This window comes from Dipodomys merriami, unplaced genomic scaffold (genome assembly GCF_024711535.1).
Source record: "Dipodomys merriami isolate MVZ:Mamm:240054 unplaced genomic scaffold, mDipMer1.0.p SCAF_16, whole genome shotgun sequence".
NCBI classification, from domain to species: domain Eukaryota; kingdom Metazoa; phylum Chordata; class Mammalia; order Rodentia; family Heteromyidae; genus Dipodomys; species Dipodomys merriami.
The window spans coordinates 10,682,107-10,703,866 of NW_027202937.1; the positions used below are offsets into that span (position 1 = coordinate 10,682,107).

Sequence of the window (21,760 nt, forward strand, 5' to 3'; positions counted from 1 at the left end):
CAGAGGAGGAAAATGAGGGCTCATAATTTGTTCTGACACCCAGGAAATGTAGGACATACGTAGAAACAGAACTCAGCTTTGTTTCTCAGGTATCTGTGACAGCTTCCTAAAAGTGAGCTAATCTTTGTATATTCTCATCTTTGAATCTAGGAATAAGATCTATATCTATATATCGTCTGTCTATCTATCTGTATATCTGTATGTATGTATGTATATTGTACATATGTGTGTGTGTATGTGTGTGTGTGTGTGTGTGTGTGTATGAGAGAGAGAGAGAAACAGAGAGAAAAAGAGATGAGGACTGAATCCAGGTCCCAGGACCCTTGAACATTCCAAGTGTGTGCTCTACGACTGAGCAGCCTAGGAAGATTCTTTTTTTCTTTTTCTTTTGCCAGTCCTGGGGCTTGAACTCTGGGTCTGGGCACTGAACTTGAGCTTCTTTTGCTCAAGGCTAGCACCCTGCCACTTGAGCCACAGCGCCACTTCTGGCTTTTTCTGTTTAATGTGGCACTGAGGAATCGAACCCAGGGCTTCCTGCATGCTAGGCAAGCACTCTACAACTAAGCCACATTCCAAGCCCCTGTGAGAATGTTTATGTTCTGTACTTCTTAAAAATCAAGGACTCGCTCTCCTTCTAGTGTACTATTCTCTCCTTTCTCTGTGAAAGCTGCTTTAGACTCGGGATGATGGAATAAAAGGAATATGCAGACTTCTGGAGGCCAGCCCCATCCTTGACATCTATTTCCCATTGACCACACCGGCTTCTTGTCCTAGAGAGTTTATTACAAATGAGGAAGGGATGTTGGAGGAAGATTCACTCATCATAGAACTTGGGCAGTTCATTCCCCAGGATTACGCGGTGGTCCACGCCGGCGGCTGTGATGGTAGCCAGGTAGATGACGCCCCCACTGGAGCCATCCCGGCCCATGGCCAGAGCAATAGCTACAGGAGAATTCAAGTCAAAGAGGAGAGAATGGCTTAGCTTCAAAAATAGTTTCTTTTCCCTCCTGTCCATTCACCACTTTCCCCTCAATGCCCACCTTCCAGAGAGACATATTCAGTAGTGTGTTGATAAGCCAGCTTTAAAAAACAAAAAAAAATGAAGGGCAAGGAATGTGGCTTAGTGGTAGAGTGGGTTCAATTCTTTGCTACCACATAAACACAATAAATAAATAATTTTTTAAAGCCGGAAGTGGCACTGTGGCTCAAATGGAAGAGTGCTAGCCTTGAGCACCAAGAGGCTCAGGGACAGTGCCCAGGCCCTGAATTTAAGCCCCAGCCCTGGCAAAAAAAAAGAAAGAAAGAAAGAAAAAGTATCTGCTGTGGCTTAGTGGTTGAGTGTTTGCATGGGTTCAGTTCTTTGATAACACATAAACAAAAAAAAAGAAAGAAAATAATATAAAGGATCCACTTGTGTCCGTGGTATAAATGCTCTTACCAAGATTGTGTTCAAGTTACCAAGCAACTCCTTTAATATTTAACCATCAGGCTGGTTCAAACTAGCCCAGCACATCACTGGTTTTTAAGGCGGCCACACACCCCAACTTGGTTTACTCCAAACAGTCCTGATTCGTCCTCATGGTCCCAAAGTCCCATCTAGTTTAGCATTTGTCTTGTCCCTCTTCACCTTTAAAAGTGTCCCTGGTTGGAAATTAAATTAAAACAGCTATCCATGTATTCTTCTTGTTCCTCATATTCCACTTTTTCCTCATGTTCAAAAATCTTCCCCACCAGTGGATCACTCCTGTAATCCTAGCCACTCAGGAGGCTGAGATGTGAGGATCACGATTTGAAGCCAGCCCATTCAGGAAAGTCTGTGAGACACTTATCTCTAATAAACTACTCAGAAAAAGCTGGAAGTGGCACTGTGGCTCAAATGGTAGGGCACTAGCCTGGAGCAAAAAGAGCTCAGGAATAGCACCCAGGCCTCGAGTTCCAAGGTTCAGGAAAAAAAGGAAAAAAATCTTCCCCAGGCACCCTCCGCCCCATCTGGTTAGTTACCATCTGTGGTGAAGCGCCTGCACTCTTCAGGAGACATGCCTGGTTTATAAGCCGCGTCCACGTAGCCATATAAATAGGTGCTACCTGAGCCACCAATGGCAAAGGGCTGCCGAGTGAGCATTCCTCCCAGAGTTCCGTACACCTGGGGAAAGAACCAGCAAGTCAGACCAACGCATCACTCAGCCCATCCTTCCCACTGAGATAGGCAGAGGGTCTCTGCTCTGTGCAGTGAAGGCCCAGCATTTCCTGCCCCCAACCATGAAAGCCGTGGCATCTTCCAGAGGAAGTGTTTATGGGACTGATTGCTACACCACCATTTGGCTTTCATCTCCCAATAGAGAACAGTGGGGAAACACTAAGAGAGGGAGAGGGAGAGAGAGAGGGAGAGAGAGCGTGTGCCTTGGAGGGACTCACTTGGCCCCCTTCCCGATGGTCCCAGCCAGCTACCATGAGGTGTGCTGACAAGTCCTCCCGATATTTGTAGGTGATATTCCTAACCACATTTGCTGCTGCCAAAACAAGCGGAGGTTCTTCCAGTTCCAATCTGAAGGAAATGTTAAGTGTAAGGGTCAGTATCATTTTCTTAGGCCCACCCTCTTGTGTCATTACAATAATCCCTGCCAAGTGATACTTGAATCTCCAACTGCAACAGTTCAAATTCCAGTTCCCCTCCCATATGCTCAGTAGAGCTATAGTCTCACATCTCCAATCGGGAAGAAGCTTTTAGTGTCCACCCTCTTTTCTTTAGCCCTACCCAGCCAATTCCCAATCATAATTTTCCTTTGTCTGCTGCGACTACCCTTATGGATAAAAGCAGATAAGCTTTACTTTGGTCCCATTGGCCTTGATTTCTCATATTGTAACTGCCTGATACTTTGCTCATCTAATCATCAAGTTCTTCTCGATTAATTATATTAGGATGGTAGCTTTCACATTCTCTAAACAGCTCCCTGGGGAGGTGGGTGGGTGGGATACTCGGATCTCCTCTTTACAGATGTATAAACTGGTGTCGGGAGATTTAGGTGTTCACAAATGCGTTAAGCAGAAATGGCGGTGTTGGAGCAAGACACAGTGCAAGGGTCACACTTGAGTAGAGGGTGGGGTCAGGACCTGGAGTTTCATACCCATGCAACTCCAGCTGGTAGGCAGCCATGTCGGCCACAGCCTGGGCATCTGCTGCAGAGCCGGAGAGGGCACAGTAGATGCGCTGGTGTAGAGGAGACAGCTTGTCAAATACTCGGTTCACCACTGCTGCTCTGCAGGAAACCAGCCAATAATCATCAGTCTTAGAGTTGTAGGCACTTCTTTTTCTGTCAGTCTTGGGATTTGAATTCAAGGCCTGGGCACTGACCTTGAACTTTCTTTGCTTAAGGCTAGTGCTCTGCCACTTTGAGCTACAGCTCCACATCTGGTTTTCTAGTGGTTAACTAGAGATAAGAATCTCATGGCCTTTCCTGCCCATGCTGGCTTTGAACCTCCATCCTCAGCTCTCAGATGCCTGAGTAGCTAGGATTACAGTTATGAACCACCAACGTCCAGCTCATTGTAGGAATTTTTAAGGTTAGTTGGTCTAATGTTTCTCAACATTTGAGTTTATTTGACAAGAGAATAGTATAAGATGTAATGGTTGGATTAAAGTAGGGAGCAAAAAGTAATCATTGCAGGTAAGTCAGTATTTTAATCAAAAGTAGACTTAATTTTTTTTATAGCATAACAAAAAACACTGGATTGAGAAAACTGTGTATCTTATTAGTGTTTCTTTATGAAGCCTCTTGAGAGAGTTATGTCCTATGGAATAGAATGTAGGTAATGTTGATTTAGTCTTTTTTTTTTTTTTGGTCAGTCGTGGGGCTTGAACTCTGGGTGCTGTCCCTCAGCTCTTCAGCTCAAGGCAAGCCCTCTACCACTTGAACCATAGCACCACTTCTGGTTTTTCTGGTGGTTTATTGGAGATAAGAGTCTCACAGACTTTTCTGCCTGGGCTGACTTTGAACTGCAATCCTCAGATCTCAGCCTCCTGAGTAGCTAGGATTACAGGTTTGAGTCACTGGCATCTGGCTAATCTAGTCTTATATAACTCATTATGCTTGTGATGAAACTGGCTAGGGGAAGACAAGGTTCAAAAAAGTGGTCTCACTTCTGCCTGACAGAACCCATCTTTGAATCTCTAAACATATATGGAAGAAGAGTCCCCCCCTCAACCTGCTTCTTGTGTCCCTTTGAGATGTTATTCTTTTATATTCATCTCTGTACAATACAGGGACAGACTATAAAAGCATACAGATCTTCCTCCATGAATTTCAGAAATCCAAGCACCTACCAACATGACATTATAATAGCTTTTTGGAAAGGTCTGTTCCATTTTCTCAAAGCTCTGGTCTGTCTGCCAGATTTGTCATGAAAAAGTGTGTATTTGGGGCCAGCAGCTTCCTTGCAAATGGTAGGCAGTGGAACTCACCCTGCAGACACCCGGGAGTCAGAGCCCATCACCACACCGCCGTCAAACTCCACCGCCATGATGGTTGTCTGCGGAGACAGAGGATGAAATATCAAAGCAGGGAGAGTGATTAAAGAAGGGAAAGGCTCTTTGAAATCTGAGGTAACTGGTTCAAGGCCATACAGTAATGTAGGCCAGAGCTAGAAACTTTTTCTCTCAATCTTTCCACTTCATTGCTTCATCCTGCATGAGGGATGAGCCAGAATCCTAGCCCTACTGTCCCCACGTAGAAATCTTTCCACTGTAAGGAGAACCGGGGGTGGGCTCCCTGGAGGCAGAAGTCCTCTGAGTGAGGCAGGGTGGACACTTGTGTGCACTAGTGAAATAGTTCCCAACATGGCTGCCTCCTCCTGAGCGCCTTGGGTGCCCAGATGTGCCGTAGGCCAGTCACTATGAACGTGAGAACAAGTTTGGGTCTTGCACCTGCTGTATTCTGCACCTGCACCCTTCCTTAGTCAGAAGTGAGCTCTTTCAGTTTACTCAACAAAAGAGGACAAGAGTTAGCACAGTCAGGAGTCAAGGCAGAAGGAATGCAGCAAAGGATACATAGATAGATTAAAATGAAAGTCTCAGGGGGCTGGGAAGGTGGCTCAGTGGTACAGCGCTTGCCTTGCATGCCTGAGGCCCTGGGTTCGATTCCTCAGCACCACATAAAGCAAAAAGAAAAAAGCCAGAAGTGGTGCTGTGGCTCAAGTGGTAGAGCACTAGCCTTGAGCTGAAGAGCTGAGGGACAGCGCCCAGGCCCAGAGTTCAGGCCCCACGACTGGACCCCCTCCCCACCAATGAAAGTCTCATGTAAGCAATTTCTGGTCGAGGTAAATATTTCTGCAGTCAGGAGAAGAAATATGTACCAGGAGAAGATGGAACTGGGGAGTTGGTGCTTTTATTCCAAGTCAAGAAAAGAATTAAGGAACAGTAAAGGCGAATAAAGCGACACTTTCCCACTCTGGTTGGAGCCTTAAAGATACTTGGTTAAGTTGAATAACTTAACTCAGTTACTCAGTTCATTGAGTTATAGAGCAGAGACGACTTACCCCAATTCACATTGAATTAACAGCAGACCTGGGACGAAAGCCTGTCCCAGGTCTATCTCCTACTCCATTTCCCCCTACTTTCCACTGCCTATTTGGAAGGGAAGGGAGAGTTCCCAATTTCTGAATGGTTCCAACTGCTACTTTTCTGGCTACCCCATGCCTCACTCTGACCCGCAGGGCTCCCTCCCCCCTGCACCCCCCCCCCCAGCGTGCTTTCTATATGCGGACTTACCATGAATGAATGAAAGACCCCATACTCCACCCTACAGTCCCTTCCTCTATAAACAAGCCAACCCCCACGTCAAATGGCTGTGGTAGTCAGAGCAGAAGCCCGCCAGCCTTGGGGACTTCCACCACCCGCCCTGTGCGCCCAGCCTGGTTAAAGTTCCCCAGCCGTCATGACAATTGTCAGGGGTTGAGTAGGGTTGCACCAGGACCAGGCCGGGGAGGGGGCGGGGGGGGGAGTGTCTTCCTGGGCCTTTGGGGAATAACATCACTCACAACCACACCGACTCATGCAAAATCCCCGTTACGCGTGCCGGGGGTGCTAGTTATCCTGGGTTGCTTCAATCACAGATGTGCAGGATGAGTTGGTCCTTGAATTTTTCTCCCAAGTACTATCTCTACTTTCTTCCGGGGCTCCCCTCCCTCCTCCGTTTGCATGCTCCCCGTTTGCATGGTCCCTAGCCCCTCACTTGTTTTCTGCCAGCCTCCACTGCCCAGAGCTGAGCGAAAGCGAAAGCGTCCGGGGCCCGCTTCCCCGACGCGGCCCGCAGGGCGCACAGCCGGCCTTCCCTGCAGCCTGGCCCGCCCCAGCCCTTCGCCCACCGCCGGACACCCGCGTCGGGAAGGGGAGCACACGCTGTCCTGGCGGCGGGCGAGCCTGGATGCGGCCCTAAGCTTCTATGCGTCTCGCTATTTGCTTCCCGGCACTTGCACGGTCCCCCCAGACCCCTTATCGCCCCACTTCCTCCACCTCTCTGCCGACCCTCAGATCCAGAGCCATTTACCCCAGTGTGGACTTCGCCGGCCGGGGCGAAGTCCCAGGCAGGTGCTCCAGCTCGCAGCATCCCAGCCTGGCAGCGCCGCGTTCGGGGCGGACTGGGGCCACGGCTCCCCACACGCGCGCTGCGCGCACCTGCGGCCCCGCCCCCTCGCCCGCCCGCCAGGGGGCGCCCGCGCCCGCCCCGCCCGGCCGCCCGCGCCGCTAACCCGGGCCGGGCGCGTCTGCCCGGAGACAGGTGACGCCAGAGCCAGATTTCATGCAAGGACCTGAAAAAGGCGAGAAGAGGAGGAGCCGAGAGGAAGGGTGGGCGTGGTGGAGAACGCGGGACCGGGGAATACCAGCCGGACTCTGAGCTGTGGGAGCCACGCCGGCTCCCCCACTGCATTCAGGGCGGGTCACCGTGGCCCCCATCTATTCATTCGGGGTGGGTCATGTGGCCCCCATATAGTGGGGGTCGATCCCGGTGGCCCCATATTCTGGGCGGGTCACTGTGGCCCCCATGTAGTCAGGGTGGGTCATTGTTGCCCCCATATTCTGGGCGGGCCATGATGCCCCATACTCTGGGGGATCACGGTGGCCCCCTTGAAGTCGGGGTGGGTCACCGTGGCCCCACGCTCTGGGCGGGGCAGGGCGGCCCCCATGCTCTGGGCGGGGCACCGAGGCAGGGAGGGGCCCCAGGTTGCCGCGGCCGCTTTCAATTTCCTTTTCCCCTAAAAGGCTGCGCTTCCCTGCAGCGCCCGCCGGGATCACCGGTTCCCGGGACTTTCCACCCCGCCCCCCCGAGCTTGTGATCCCGGCCTCGCTGGACGCGGACAGCACCCCGAGGCCGCTGTCCAGCCGGAGCCCATGGCGGGCGGAGGCGCCGGCGTCCCCCGACCCTTCCCCGCATGGGTCGGGGCCGCTCTGCTGCTGCTCGCCGACTGGGCGCTGCTCCGGCCCGCGCTGCCCGGGATGTTCTCCCGGCTGATGCCCGCGGCGGCGCCGCTGCTCCAGATCTGGGCGGTGGGTCTGAGCCGCTGGGCCACGCTGTGGCTGGGGGTCCACGGGGTGCTCAGGGCGACGGCTCCCCGCGAGGGCGCAGGCTCGGCGGCCCGCGGGTGGCTGGTCGCCGCGCAGCCCGTGGCGGCGGCGCTGGGCCTGGCGCTGCCGGGGCTTGCCTCGTTCCGAGAGCTGCGCTCGTGGGGTGCCCTCGGCGGCGCCCGGGCTCTGCACTGGGGCAGCCGCTCAGACGCCTTCCTTCTGGGCTACGCGGCCGCCCTGCCCGCGGCCGCCCTGTGGCACAAGCTGGGGAGTCTGTGGGCGCCCCCGGGAGTTGCCGCGCGCCGGCTTCTCGGCTGCCTGGGCTCAGAGATCCGCCGCGTCGCGTTGGTCCTGGCCCTGCTGGTCCTCTCCTGTCTTGGTAAGGGCGCAAGGGGTCCGGGTAGGGGCAGAGGGGACGGAGCGAGGGGCCCGTGGTGGCCTGGCTCAGCCAGGAAATGCGGAGCACAGGACGGCAGCCTGGCCTAGATCCTGAGACCACTTCAGAGTGGGATGGAGTCCGGGACTGGGAAGCTGTCGGGGATCAAGGCTGGTCCGGGCTGCTGGGACCAATCATGTCCATCACACAGAGGGTCGGTTCTGTTTTGTTGTTTGTTTTGTTTTGTTTTTCCATCGGTCTCGGGGCTTGAACTCCGGGCTTGGGCGCTGTCCCTGAGCTCTTCAGCTCATAGGCGATTGCTCCACCACTTGAGCCACACCACCACTTCAGAGAGGGTTTTTGACGCCAAGATCTCTGCCCATGCCCCATTGTGGCGGGCTTTCCGCACAGGGTTAAGACCATGGAGTCGGTGTATTCTGTCACTGCCTGCTAGGAAAATTGGCAAAGGAGGAGGGGGTAGGCAGGGACAGTTCAGACAAGAGCTGACTTGCCCAGGCAATGTGACAGACAGATGTGGTGTCTCTCTTCCCAGGGGAGATGGCCATTCCATTCTTCACCGGCCGCCTTACCGACTGGGTTCAACAGGATAAGACCACCTCTGCCTTCACCCGAAACATAACTCTTATGTCCGTGCTCACCATAGCCAGGTCTGGGTGCTAAGAATGGGGAGCCCTAGGAAAGAGGGGGTTGGACATTGGGACCTTCTTCCCCCCCCCTCCCCCCCGCAGCACACTCTGACCTTCCTCTCCGACTCTTTCTAGTGCGGTGCTGGAGTTCGTGGGTGATGGGATCTATAACAGAACCACGGGCCGTGTGCACAGCCACTTGCAGGGAGAGGTCTTTCGCGCTGTCCTGCGCCAGGAGACTGAGTTTTTTGCGCAGAACCAAACAGGTTTTATTTGAAATACTTTCATTATATAGCTGTATAATTGCTTTCCCTCTCTCTCTCTCTCTCTGTCTCTCTCTCTCTCTCTCTCTCTCTGTCTCTCTGTCTCTCTGTCTCTCTCTCTCTCTCTCTCTCTCTCTCTCTCTCTCTCTCTCTCTCTCTCTCCTCTCTCCCTCTCTCCCCCTCCCTCTCTCAACTCAGGACCTGGACACTGACCCTTGGCTTTTTCATTCAAGGCTAATGCTCTACTACTTGAGCCACACCTCCACGTCTTGCATTTTAGTGAGTAATTGGAGAGATGCATTTCATGAACTGTGAAGCTCAGATCTTAGTCACCTGACTAGCTGTGATTATAGGCACACTGGCGCTCAGCTCATACAGGCTCTTTTACTTACAACCTGTATCAATCTCTCTTTCCTTTTGTGTGTGTGTGTGTGTGTGTGCGCGCGCACACACACACACACACACACATTGTAATTCCTTATTTCTTATTCTATCTCAGGAACAAAATATTGTCCCCACAGGGCTGGGAAGGTGGCTTAGTGGTAGAGCGCTTGCCTTATGTGCATGAGGCCCTGGGTTCAATTCCTCAGCACCACATAAGCAAAAATAAAAAAGCCAGAAGTGGCACTGTGGCTCAAGTGGTAGAGTGCTAGCCTTGAGCTGAAGAGCTGAGGGACAGCGCCCAGGCCCTGAGTTCAGACCCCACGACCGGACCCCCCCCCAAAAAAAAATATTGTCCCCTTTTGCTTTCAGAGAAACCTAGAATTTTCATTGGAAATTTCCCATAAATCTAAGTCCCATAAGTCTTATTTGTGCTAATGACACATGGGAGTAGACTTGTCCTTAGATCACAAACATCAGAATTTCAAACCTGCACAATTGAGATTATGAAGTCCAGCTTCGTTCACAGGAAGGAAACTGAGATCTAGACCCTCGATGCTGAAACTCGCACAGTTATATATGGCCAGAGAAAAACTTGGAGCTGGACCCCAGCAACTTGATGCTCATCAGAGTGCTTATTATGGACTCCCACATCTGTTCCTAGACTTTTTCCTATCTGCAATGTCAGCTTTATGACCTGCATTGGACATACAAATTCCTTAAGGAACAGAAAACCTCCTGAGAAATGAAAATGTGCATGTGTGTCAGTGTCTTTATAATTAAAAATGAAGGTTTGGGCTAGGTTTTTCTTCTCTAAAACCCATTTTTCTGGCACTGAGGTTTCCATACCTCCCCCAAGCCCTTAAAACACTATGTTGACACCCTGCCCTGACCCCTGTCTCTTTATTGGTTCATCTTATCGCTCTGACTCTGTCTCATTCACTCAACTCTCAATCCTGGCAGGTGCCATCACATCTCGAGTAACAGATAATACGTCCAACGTGTGTGAGTCTCTGAGCAAGAATCTGAGTCTCCTGATGTGGTACCTGGTGCGAGGGCTGTGTCTCTTGGGGTTCATGCTCTGGGGGTCACTGTCCCTCACCATCGTCACCCTGGCCTTCCTGCCTGTGCTTATCCTTCTGCCTGCGAAGATAGGAGAACTGTACAAGGTATGTCCAAAGGAGTTGGGCCGCCCACAATGGATCTTCATCTCCCAGATTTAGACTCAGTTCCTCTCTGATTGTTTTCAGCATGATTTTCCTCCACCCTCACGGGTTGTCCATTACCATGGAGCTTCTAGTCCCTGTAATGTTCTTAGATTGCCTGTCGTTTGATCTCTATATTGTATCCAAACTTTAGTCCACATCCTAACCTTAAGCTTATGATCACCAACTAATTTGGAGTCATTTTTCTCTTCCTCACTTCTCTTTAGTGACTGGTAATATAGCAAACTCTTTTTTTTTTCTCTTGTCCACCTGCTCTTCTTGACTTTAATTTCAAACCTGAATTTGAGCGCTTCTTGTGGTTTGCTAGCTCCGGGTGACATCCTTTGTTTGTTTCCACAGTCAGTGGAAGTACAGAAGCGGAAAGTTCTGGCAGAGGCAAGCCAAGTAGCCATTGAGGCCCTATCAGCTATGCCTACAGTGCGGAGCTTTGCCAATGAGGAGGGAGAGGCCCAGAAGTTTAGGAATAAACTGGAAGAACTGAAGACACTCAGCCAGAGGGAGGCCCTGGGCCTTGTAGCCAACGTCTGGACCACTAGTGTGAGTATCAAGAGACGAATGCCTATTCCTTTGTCCCTAAGATGCCTTAATTCTGTTCCATTTCCCAACTCTGTGTTCCATTTCTCCTCCACTGGAGAATGGTCAGTTCCATGTTTTCTTCCTAGCAACCTGATGATCAGTTACTCTATTCAGTGTTCCTAGCCCACTTACCCTTTGTAGGGATGCTAAGCTTTTTCCTCTCACTGTAAGTACAGCTATGTATTAGAGAGATGCTATGTCTCTCAGTCCTAGGAGACTCCCTTTGTCTCTCTGGGGAAGCTCAGAGAACCATAATATTTCTGTCAGTGCCTGCTTCAAGCTAGTACTGGGTGGACGTGATGGAGCTAGGAAGGAGGGTATCTGCAATGTAGTCAAAAAGAACTGAGCCAGCAATACCTTTTATGAGATTGTTGTCTCATTACAAAAAAGCAATGATAAAATTTCTCTTACAGAGGCTATTAATATGGGTATTACCTAATAGCCTATTTGTGAAAGCCTTTGGTAAAGAGAAAAATGATCCCTACACAGAGTGACAATGGTGATGGTGATGAAGATAAGATTCTGTGGCCTTCCAATATCGTGTGAATTACACCTTGTGGGTCTCTATGGTCCACTGGTTCATTCTGCTTGAGCTTCTACTGATTTTATGGAGAAAGGGACAATGTAGCTGGGTACTGGTGGCTCGTGCCTGTAATCCTAGCTTCTTAAGAGGCTGAGATCTGAGGATCAAAGTCAGCCTGGGCAGAAAAGCCCAGCAAACTCTTATCTCCAATTAGCCACCAGAAAACTAGAGGTGGCTCAAAGTGGCAGAGCACTAGAGCCCAGGCCCTGAGTTCAAGCCTCACAGCCAACAAGAAGAAAAGGCAGGGGGAGTTTAAATCTCTGGGATAATCATGCTGCCTTGTATCCTTCTGACTTTTCTACCATGATTCCTTTCACCTGTGGTCTCTCTACAGATCTCAGGGATGCTGCTGAAAGTGGGCATTCTGTACCTCGGCGGGAAGCTGGTGACAAGAGGGGCTCTAAGCAGTGGGAGCCTTGTCACATTTGTTCTCTACCAGATCCAGTTCACCACAGCTGTTGGGGTGAGGTCCTTGCAATTTCACCCGGCAGTGTTGTCTCTAACCTCTTCCTTCACCACCTGGGCCCTTCGCTCTTGCATTATACATGCTGCCTAGCAGGTTAGGTCTCCCCACCTGACTCGCATTATTATATCACACTTCCAGGCACTGCTGACTGACTACCCCGAGGTCCAGAAGGCTGTGGGCTCCTCAGAAGAAGTATTTGAGTACCTGGACCGAACGCCTCGCTGCCTGCCCAGTGGTTTGTTGTCCCCCTTAAACATTCAGGGCCTTGTCCAGTTCCAAGATGTCTCCTTTGCTTATTCAAGCTGTCCGGATGTCCCAGTACTGCAGGTACAGCCTACCAATCCCAATATCCTACCCATCTCCACCCTAAAGTTTCTTCCAGTTATTAGCCTGCTTAGTACCAAACTCTGGTCCTTCCTAACCCTTCAAATGCAATGAATAGCATGGTTTGTCTTAGAAGTCATCCCCCACCCCAATCAGCCAAGAATTGCCATAGTGAAACCTGTTCGCAATCCTTCCTTCCTTCCTTTCCTTCTTTCTTTCCTTCCTTCCTTCCTTCCCTTCCTTCTTTCTCTTTTTCCTTCTCTTTCTCCGTCTCTTCCTCCTTCCCTTTCTCCCTTTCTTTCTTTCTTCCTTCCTTCCTCCCTCCCCTCCCTACTTCCTTTCCTCTCTCCCTCTTTCCTTCCTTCCTTCCTTCCTTCCTTCCTTCCTTCCTTCCTTCCTTCCTTCCTTCCTTTCTTCCTTCTTCCCTCCCTCCCTCCTCTCCTCTCTCCCTCTTTCCTTCCTTCTTTCCTGCCTTCCCTCCTTCTTTTCTTTTGGCAGTCCTCAGGTTTGAATTCTGAGCCTGGACACTGTCCCTGAGCTTTTGTGCTCAAGGCTAGCACTCTACCACTTGAGCCACAATTCTACTTCTGGCTTTTTGTTGGTTAATTGGAAATGAGTCTCCAGACTTTCCTGCCTGGCTTCAAATCTTGATCTTCAGTTCTCAGCTTCCTAAGTAGCTAGGATGACAGGCAGGAGCCAGTGGTGCTTGGCTCCTTTTGTGACACCCCTCCCCCACGCTTCCTGGTAGAAAGCCTCCTGTGTTATGCTTCATTTTGCCCTTGTCTTTGCTACATCTTCTTCTTCTTCTTCTTCTTCTTTTTTTTTTTTTTTGTTTGCTACATCTTCTTTCCATCTCCTCCTTGGGAGGAATCATCCCAGAAATCTGTGCATAGAAGTAGGAATAGCTGTATTTCCCCATTTGCCTCCATTTTCCTCTGAAAAAAAAAAAAGAGAAACAGTATAATGACACAATGATACTGTCAAAGTCAAGGGACTAATCACCTCTTATTGGGACCTCTTATTGGGTGATTCTCTACTCCCCAGGGGCTGACGTTCACCCTGCGTCCTGGGGAGGTGACAGCGCTGGTGGGACCCAATGGGTCAGGGAAGAGCACCGTGGCTGCCCTGCTGCAGAACCTGTACCAGCCCACCCGGGGGCAGGTGCTGCTGGATGGAGAGCCCATCTCCGAGTATGAGCACCGCTACCTGCACAGACAAGTAAGCACGAAGGCGGCATGGAGAAGGGGAGGAGCATTGAATGAGAAGAACATTCTCCTTGAGCACACTGAAAGAGAATTGGATGGGGGGGGAGGGCATTGGGTGGAGAGGGAGGTTTGGTTGAGAGAAGACATACTCTCTGTTTTCAGTCTTCAATCTCTAGAGCACCATTCTCCTGAGGCCTTCATTCTGTGACACTCCATCATATTTCATTTCAGGTGGCTGCTGTGGGACAAGAGCCACAACTGTTTGGCAGAAGCGTGCGAGAGAATATTGCTTATGGCCTGATCGAGAAACCACCTCTGGAGGAAATCATGGCAGCTGCACTGGAGTCTGGCGCCCATCATTTCATCTGTAGACTCCCTCAGGGTTACGACACAGGTACTTGGCCCTCTCCCCTCTGGACATCTTTACTGAGAACCCAATAATCTTGACTCTACTCCAGAGTTCTTCCTGCACCAAGGGCAACAATTTGAAAGTGTAGGATCTTGCTGCCATCGCTTCTTTATCTTCACATTGAAGAGCTGGATCAACCTTCCCAGAATTCCCCTCTCTCGTTGCATCTATCAGACTTTGATGTGTGTGTGTGTGTGTGTGAGTGTGTGTGCGCGCGCATGTAGCTATACGGCTCTCACCTGGGTGCTTGTCTCTGCAGAGGCAGGTGAGGAAGGAAGCCAGCTGTCGGGAGGGCAGCGTCAGGCAGTGGCCGTGGCCCGAGCACTGATCCGGAAGCCTTGTGTACTCATCCTGGATGATGCCACCAGTGCTCTGGATGCTGATAGCCGGTTACGGGTGAGAAAACCATCTCTTTCAGCAGTACAGAGGCTTGAACTCAGTACTTTGAGCTTGCTAGGAAGGTGCTTCACCTCCTGAACCATACCCTAGCTTTTTGCTTTAGTTATTTTTTTCAGATAGGACCTTGGAAAAGATCCTCCTATGTATGCCCTCCTTTACATTTTGTTTGGGTTGGCCTTGAAAGTTGATTCTCCTAATCTCCACTTCCTGAATAGCCAGGATTCCAGGTGTGTGCTACCATGCCCAGCAAGAGAGCCATCTTTTTAATGCATAGGCCTCACTGCCTCTCATCTCCTTTATTAAATTATATCAACATGATTAGAATTTTTAATTCCTATTAACTATCTATAGATACTGAATCTTTTAAGACCAAACATAAAGAAAATGCCACCCTAATAATATTAACCAGGTTGTACTATGTGTTTGACCTGCTACTAGGCCCTTTACATGTCCTGTGTAACTCAATTTATTCATCATGAGGCCTAATGGGATGAGCATCACTATCCTTACTGTATGGATGACTGTATGGAGACTAAGAGACATTGTATCACCTACTCAAGGTGACTCAAGTGTTGAGTAGTACACCCTGGGCCCAATTCAGATCTATATGACTTGAATGTGCATGCTCTTTATCACTAAACTAGATTTTCTAAAGTCCTACTATAAAAATTTCCAGTCCACAGGTAGAGAGGAGAGACGTCAACACCCTTCATACTTCTTTTATAGGCTTCACCATAGACTCCAACAACTCTGTGTGTGTGTGTGTGTGTGTGTGTGTGTGTGTGTGTGTGTGTGTGTGTGTGTGTGTGTGTGTGTGTGTGTGTGTGTGTGTGTGTGTGTGAACTCAGGGCCTGAGTGCTATTCCTTAGCTTTTTGCTCAAGGCTGGGCACACCTCCATTTTTGGTGATTAATTGGAATATGTCTCTCTCAGATTTATCTGACTAGGATAGTTTTAAGCCTCAATCCTAAAATCTCAGCTTCTTGGGTAGCTAGGATTATAGGCTTGAACTACCAGCCCCTGGCTAGGACTATGATTTTTATCTCAGTTGCGCCACCCATTTTATCCCATTTGCACTAACTGTGTGTGTGTGTGTGTGTGTGTGTGTGTGTGTGTGTGTGTGTGTGTGTGTGTGTCTCCTCAGGTCCAGCAGCTCCTGTACACAAGCCCTACACGGCACTCTCGCTCTGTGCTTCTTATCACCCAGCATCTCAGCTTGGTGGAGCAGGCTGACCACATCCTCTTTCTGAAAGGAGGTGCCATCTGTGAGCAGGGCACCCACCAGCAGCTCATGGAGAAGAGGGGATTGTACCGGGCCATGGTGGAGGCTTCTGCAGCTGCTCCAGAGTGAAAGACTTTCTGAACCTGCACCCTACCTTTCCCTCCACTTTCTTCTGCTCTCTGTGATGGATTTGGGAGGGAAGGTCTTAGCAGACCTGCAGGGTAGGCAGCTGTGGGGAGGAGGAGTTGCCCAAATGCAGCTCCCTAGACGGTGCCTAACGTTTGTCACTAGTATTACTTCCTCTCCAAGTGCTCCTGCTCCCCCTGGTTTCCTGCTGGTACTTGGGCTTGATCTCAGGGCCTTGATTTTTTTTTTCCTCTCAAGGTTAGTGCTGTATCACTTGAGTCACAGCTCCAGTTTGATTTTTGTTTTGTTTTGGGTTTTTTTGCTTGTTAATTGGAAGAGTTTCATGAATTTTTCTTCCCTAGAATGATATCAAATTGGGATCCTCAGATCTCCAGTCCCAAAGTCACCCACTGGTGTCTTGACACCACAGACTTCCAAGAAAGACAAGCATAATTCCAAATACCTTTATGTAACTGGTAGATGCTTCGGTGAAAATTTGGATGAAATGTTCAGAATACACAGAAAGGGAAGACCAGCTACTTTTAGTATGACCAAAGGCCTTTGGCATATGGCCCCTACATAGGCTGTAGGTTCTTGATATTTATAATAAAAATGGTGTTTTGTTCTGTGGTGTCCCTGTCTCTGACACTCCCAAAGGGCTCGCTGTGTTTCGTGGTGAAAGACTCAGACTATGTTCCTCTTCAAGGCGCCAACAGCTGCGCAGGGACCTTGCAGTGGAAGATGGAAGGTAGACAGGCCAACAGCCAGGCACACGTCTCCATCTTGCTTGCTCAGAACTTTTCTGAAGGGCTCACACGACTCCCTGGCTGTGGGCACCTGCCATCCCCCTACTCTCCCCACCCCCGCGAAAAACAAACCAACCCCAACCCCCCCCCCCCAAAAAAAAAACCACCATACAAAACCCACAACCTTAGGGAAGTAGGTAGGATTATCTGGCCAATCTCTGCCATTGGGCAGAGGAGCAAGGATGTGTGACGTCAACAGTTGCTGAGCAGAAGAGGCCAACACAGGTTGCAAAGAGGGGCGGGACTTAGCCGCGCGGTCGTTCAGCCCAGCCGGAGACCAGGTGGAGAGGAGCGCAGCGCCAGGGCACGTTCTCCCGGGTGGCTGCGGGTCGGGGTGACTGCGGGACCATCAGGCCCCTACCGAGGCCCGTACGGGAAGATTCTGAGATGTTGTCCTGTCCTTGGCTCCTTTCTCCACACTTGGGGTTTATTCTTTTCCAGTTGCCCCAAAACCTGTCCCTTAAGACGCAGCCTCCATGGACCATTTTTATATATGAAAGATGCCCGTGGGACACCGCCCCTGTCCCCAGCACGCAGGGCTGCCTGAAGCTGCGTCCTGCCTCCTGCAGCCTTTCTGGTTCGGGTGATGCGACCCCACGGTCGCCTTGTCTTCCTGGAAGGCGCTGGTGCGCTCCCTGGACGATCCATCACCTACCCACCACGCACCGTCCCCAGGATGGCACCCCGCCTCATTATCCCCAGGATGGCACCCCGCCTCATCGTCCCCAGGATGGCACCGCCCCCCCACATTGTCCCCAAGATGGCACTCCCCCTCCTCCCCCCCCCCCCGCCCCCGGGGCCTCTTCTCGGAAAGGGCCGGGGACGTGGAAGACGCCCCGGTTCCCTCCCCTCGGTGCCGGGCTTTCGCTTTCACTTCCTGCTCGGAGAGCCCACGGATCCCCGGGGGTGTGCGCTGAGCGGCCATGGCCCTGCTGGACGTGTGCGGAGCCCCCCGAGGGCAGGGGGCGGAAAGCAGGCATCGCTCGGACCTGGGACACTTCAGCTTCTCAGTGCGCGCTCCCGAGCTCGCCCTCCCCCGGGGAACGCAGGTGAGGGGCGCCGGCCGGCGGAGGGCGGAGGGAGGGAGGCAGCCCGAGGCTGCCCTGCCCAAGTGGGGAACCGTGGTGGACAGAGGGGGCTCTCCTTCAGTACGGGAACCGCCTGGGGAGGAGCCACGTGGGGCTGGGGGGCTGAGAGGTAGTGCAGACTTGGGCAGAGTCCGAGGCGAGGGTGGGGTGCTTTTATCCCCATGGGGTATCTGTCGGGGGGCGCAGGAGCTACACGGTGTCTTGGAAGATCTATGAACCTGCCCCAGCAATTGCCTGTCCTAGAGCCTGGCTCTCTTGTTCTCTTCTGCAAGATGAGGGAAGATATATTCGTAAAACATGTTTTGTGAGAATTAAAAGGAATTATGGATCGGAAAAACTCTTAAAATGATCCTTAAGACTTTTTCTCCCTTTCTCTCAACCCTTCCCCCCCCCCCCCACTTTCTTTCTTCTTCCTCCTCTTCCACCTCCTTTTTTTTCCTTCTGGTTCTGGGGCTGAACTCAGGGCTGGGGTGCTGCCTGGGCCCTGTGTATCCATTAGCTTCTTTGCTCGAGGCTGGTGCTCTACTACTTGAGCCGCAGCTCCACTTCTAGCTTTATGCTGCTTAATTGGAGATTTAAAAAAATCGTACAGACTTTCCTTACCCAGGGTAGGTTCAAAACTCAATTTTCACCTCTCAGCCTACTGAGTAACTAGGATTACAGGTATGAGCCACTGGAGGCCAGCAAGACGTCCATTTCTGTTGTGCGGGGAAAATGGAAACGGTTGGCGCAGGTGCATTTTCCTTTCCTTTTCCCAAATCATTTCCTTCTGGAGATGATTAATTATTAATTAATTTAGTATTGATGATTAACTGTTCCATTTGTTAATGGGTAGAAAATCTGGGCATCTGCATACTCTTTAAAACCCTTTAAAAACCTGCTCCTGGAGCACCTGCTCCAGGAGCCTTCACTGTCCCTTCCTTCTCTTCTCTTTCATTAGCCCACCACATTCTTGAAGTCTCTGAGTGGGGATGGAGAAAGCCATGTTCAGATCGCAATGGCTCACGGGACAACCACACTGGCCTTCAAGTTCCAGCATGGAGTGATTGTAGCGGTGGACTCCCGGGCCTCGGCTGGGAGTTACATTGGTGAGTGTGTGTGTACCAGGAGGCAGAATCTGGGGTGCTAGGCCCTCCTCTCAGCAGAGGCCCAACATCTACACCAAAGCCCAAGCAAGAGCACATGGGGGGGAACCATGGGGCCCTTTCTTCTTGAACTGGTGGCTCACACCTGTCATCCTAGCTACTCATGAAGCTGAGTTCTGAGGATCACAGTTCAAAGCCAGCTAAGGTAGGAAAGCCCACAAGATGCTTGTTTTCAATTGACTACCCAAAAGCCAGAAGTGGAGGTGTGACTCAAGTGGTATAGTTAAAAAAAAAAAAGCTAAGGGGCAGGGCTCAGGGCCTGAGTTCAAGTCCCAGTACACACAACAACAACAACAACAAAACCCCTCTTCTTGCAGCCACCTTGCGGGTGAACAAGGTGATAGAGATTAACCCTTACTTGCTTGGCACTATGTCTGGCTGTGCGGCCGACTGTCAGTACTGGGAGCGCCTGTTGGCCAAGGAATGCAGGTAAGCCAGGTCACTTTTCTCATTTTTCAGACTCGGAGGTGTTGCTTGGATTGTCCTAGTCACGGCTCCTGTCCTTTGCCCCTTGTATCTTAGTGTTACCAAGGCATTTAACAGAATAGCCTTTAGAGGATCAGAAAGCTGTTTCCAAATCTCAGTCTTGGCTCCTGCCTAGGAGCGAAATCACTTATCCATTATAAAGCATGGGCACTATCAGCCCTGGTGGACAGGATTCTTTACTGGGTTTTCTCTGGGTGGTTTAGCTACTTGAAACCCCAAGTCTTTCCCTGTTCTTAGGCCCTACCCAAACAATTCCTTCCCAGTGTGTCTCCTGCAACATCCAATTTCTCCCTCCTCCTGTCTCTCCCCGCCCCCTTCCCCCAGGCTGTACTACCTGCGAAATGGTGAACGCATCTCCGTGTCAGCGGCTTCCAAATTGCTCTCCAATATGATGTGCCAATACCGGGGCATGGGTCTGTCCATGGGCAGCATGATCTGTGGCTGGGATAAGAAGGTGGGTTCTCCCAACTCCGCAAGCCCCTCCAAGCATGGATGAAAGATCTCTTCCCATCTCCCCTTCCCACTCCATCCCTACAAGATACAGTGTATAACAGAGCTGTGGGACTATCCCAGTGTAACCACTGGCTACTTCATGATCCAGATGTGGGGGCTAAGCCCATCCCTTTGGTTGAAGTAGATGACTTCAAGTATAGTTTTCCTCTGGTCATTTCTCTCTCTGTGTTTTAGGGCTCACACTTGAATCTCTATGCTACCAACACATCTCTTTCCAACTCAGAACCTTTCTTCTAGGGTCTTCTAACCTTCTAAGATCTTCTAACCTTTCTAGGGTCCAGGACTCTATTATGTGGATGAAGATGGGACTCGGCTCTCAGGACGTATGTTTTCCACTGGTAGTGGGAACACTTATGCCTATGGGGTCTTGGACAGTGGCTATCGGCCAGATATGAGTCCTGAAGAGGCCTATGACCTTGGACGAAGGGCTATCGTTCATGCCACCCACCGAGACAGCTATTCTGGAGGCGTTGTCAATAGTAAGAGACCAAAGCTCTGACCACCAGGCCTGGGAGAAGGGAGGGAGCATTCAGACAAGGAGACTCTGTGGAGGCTGAGTGGCAGGGAGGAACTTTCCAGGGTCAGAAGGACATCTAAAGTCCTTGTAGTAATGAGTTGGGACGTGTGTGTGTGTGTGTGTGTGTATGTGTGTGTGTGTGTTTGTGTGTGTGTGTGTGTGTGTGTGTGTGCATGTGAGCACATGCAGTTGCTTCTATCAGTGTAACACCATTAGCATAAGATGGAGGTGGAGAAGGTGACCAGATGGTCTGTTTTATTTTATTTTGGGGGGACTAGTCCTGAGGCTTGAACTTCAGACTTTGTGGTCTCATTTGGCTTTTTCACTCAAAACTGGTTGGCACTCTATGATTTGAGCCACACCCCCACTTCCAGCTTTTTGGTAGTTAACTGAAGATAAGAGTCTCACAGACTTTCCTTCGCAGGCTGGCTTTGAACTGCAATCTTCAGATCTCAGCCTCCTGAGTAGCTAGGATTACAGACATACCCACCAGTGCCCAGCTGACTCTGTTTTTTGTTTGTTTGTTTTTTGCTCATCCCCCACAGTGTACCACATGAAGGAAGATGGCTGGGTCAAAGTGGAAAGTTCAGATGTCAGTGACTTGATGCACCAGTACCTGGAGGCCAATGAGCGGTGGCAGTGAGGGCTGGGCGGAGCCTCCTCCAGGTGGATGGAGCCAACTCAGGGACCTGGGCCAACCCAGTCCCAGGACAAGAAGAGGCTCAACCCCAGACATGTTGAGATTGGGCTCGGTGACCGGTGGGGCGGCCTGAGTTCATCATTTGTGTCCTCTCAATTTCATTGAGCATTCTCTGCCCGCTAGGAGCTTACAGGGTGGGGGATGCCTAAACACAATAAAGGAAAACAGTTATAAACACCTGTGTGCTGTGGCTGGGGTGGGGTTGTGGGCTTGCTTTCTTTCTTTCTCTTTTGGTGTGGGGGAGGGGACAGGAACTCAAGAGTCTTTTCCTGGGAAGGGATTCAAATGCCCAAAGAAATAGGGTCTCACTAAAATATTTCTTCCTGGCATTCCACGTTCATCTCCCTAAGACGACAAGAAGACTGAGCAGCTTTCTCTTGGGACACTGGTTTGCAATTTCTTTTAGCCTCCCTAGGGTTTTTTTTCTTTTTTTCTTGTTTGGTCATGGGGCCTGAACTCTGGGCCTGGGCGCTGTCCCTCAGCTCTTCAGCTCAAGGCTAGCGCTCTACCACTTGAGACACAGCACCACTTCCAGCTTTTTCTGCTTATGTGCTGCTGAGGAATCGAACCCAGGGCCTCATGCATGCAAGGCAAGCACTCTACCACTGCGCCACCTTCTAGCCCATAGGGTCCTTTCTAAAAATATCCAATCTGGAGATCCCCAGGTGGTCTCTCGTAGATAGTCTGGGTGACTCGGAGTAGAATATCCTAAAACACCTGCTTTGGACTTTGGAGAGTAGGGAAA

The 21,760-nt window shown here is 50.7% G+C and overlaps 3 protein-coding genes across 4 annotated transcripts; 2 read left to right on the top strand and 1 right to left on the bottom strand.

Annotated features, from left to right (window-relative positions):
* Positions 1-762: 762 nt before the first annotated feature.
* Psmb9 (proteasome 20S subunit beta 9) lies at positions 763-6,663 on the bottom strand. 2 transcript variants are annotated; one of them, XM_070024021.1, is made up of 7 exons: positions 6,543-6,663; positions 4,460-4,527; positions 3,126-3,257; positions 2,416-2,545; positions 2,002-2,143; positions 1,540-1,641; positions 763-942 (listed from the first exon to the last, which is right to left on the bottom strand). In XM_070024021.1, the coding sequence occupies exons 1-6, from the start codon at positions 6,600-6,602 to the stop codon at positions 1,577-1,579; spliced, it is 597 nt and encodes a 198-aa protein (XP_069880122.1). In that variant the 5' UTR covers positions 6,603-6,663; the 3' UTR covers positions 763-942; positions 1,540-1,576. The 2 variants fall into 2 exon arrangements, with proteins under 2 accessions (XP_069880122.1, XP_069880121.1); XM_070024020.1 differs by lacking the exon at positions 1,540-1,641 and having other exon boundaries at positions 6,543-6,661.
* Positions 6,664-7,245: 582 nt separating this feature from the next.
* Positions 7,246-16,386, top strand: Tap1 (transporter 1, ATP binding cassette subfamily B member). The gene is made up of 11 exons (XM_070024022.1): positions 7,246-7,937; positions 8,488-8,602; positions 8,717-8,847; positions 10,189-10,394; positions 10,791-10,988; positions 11,945-12,073; positions 12,215-12,403; positions 13,445-13,618; positions 13,837-13,999; positions 14,274-14,410; positions 15,557-16,386. The coding sequence occupies exons 1-11, from the start codon at positions 7,385-7,387 to the stop codon at positions 15,761-15,763; spliced, it is 2,202 nt and encodes a 733-aa protein (XP_069880123.1). The 5' UTR covers positions 7,246-7,384; the 3' UTR covers positions 15,764-16,386.
* A 1,040-nt stretch (positions 16,387-17,426) lies between these two features.
* On the top strand, positions 17,427-21,192 carry Psmb8 (proteasome 20S subunit beta 8). Its single transcript, XM_070024023.1, has 6 exons — positions 17,427-17,615; positions 18,595-18,742; positions 19,117-19,228; positions 19,610-19,739; positions 20,073-20,277; positions 20,861-21,192. The coding sequence occupies exons 1-6, from the start codon at positions 17,490-17,492 to the stop codon at positions 20,956-20,958; spliced, it is 819 nt and encodes a 272-aa protein (XP_069880124.1). The 5' UTR covers positions 17,427-17,489; the 3' UTR covers positions 20,959-21,192.
* The last annotated feature ends 568 nt before the right edge of the window (positions 21,193-21,760 follow it).

Excerpts from the sequence above, each read along its gene's own strand:
- Psmb8 (XM_070024023.1), top strand. The coding sequence starts at position 17,490 with ATGGCCCTGCTGGACGTGTGCGGAGCCCCCCGAGGGCAGGGGGCGGAA. Across the intron at positions 18,743-19,116 it reads CTCGGCTGGGAGTTACATTG|CCACCTTGCGGGTGAACAAG; the intron begins GTGAGTGTGTGT and ends CTCTTCTTGCAG. Across the intron at positions 19,740-20,072 it reads TCTGTGGCTGGGATAAGAAG|GGTCCAGGACTCTATTATGT; the intron begins GTGGGTTCTCCC and ends TAACCTTTCTAG.
- Psmb9 (XM_070024020.1), bottom strand. The coding sequence starts at position 6,602 with ATGCTGCGAGCTGGAGCACCTGCCTGGGACTTCGCCCCGGCCGGCGAA. Across the intron at positions 3,258-4,459 it reads GACTCCCGGGTGTCTGCAGG|AGCAGCAGTGGTGAACCGAG; the intron begins GTGAGTTCCACT and ends GGTTTCCTGCAG. Across the intron at positions 2,546-3,125 it reads TACCAGCTGGAGTTGCATGG|ATTGGAACTGGAAGAACCTC; the intron begins GTATGAAACTCC and ends CATTTCCTTCAG.
- Tap1 (XM_070024022.1), top strand. The coding sequence starts at position 7,385 with ATGGCGGGCGGAGGCGCCGGCGTCCCCCGACCCTTCCCCGCATGGGTC. Across the intron at positions 8,848-10,188 it reads TTTTGCGCAGAACCAAACAG|GTGCCATCACATCTCGAGTA; the intron begins GTTTTATTTGAA and ends CAATCCTGGCAG. Across the intron at positions 14,000-14,273 it reads CCCTCAGGGTTACGACACAG|AGGCAGGTGAGGAAGGAAGC; the intron begins GTACTTGGCCCT and ends TTGTCTCTGCAG.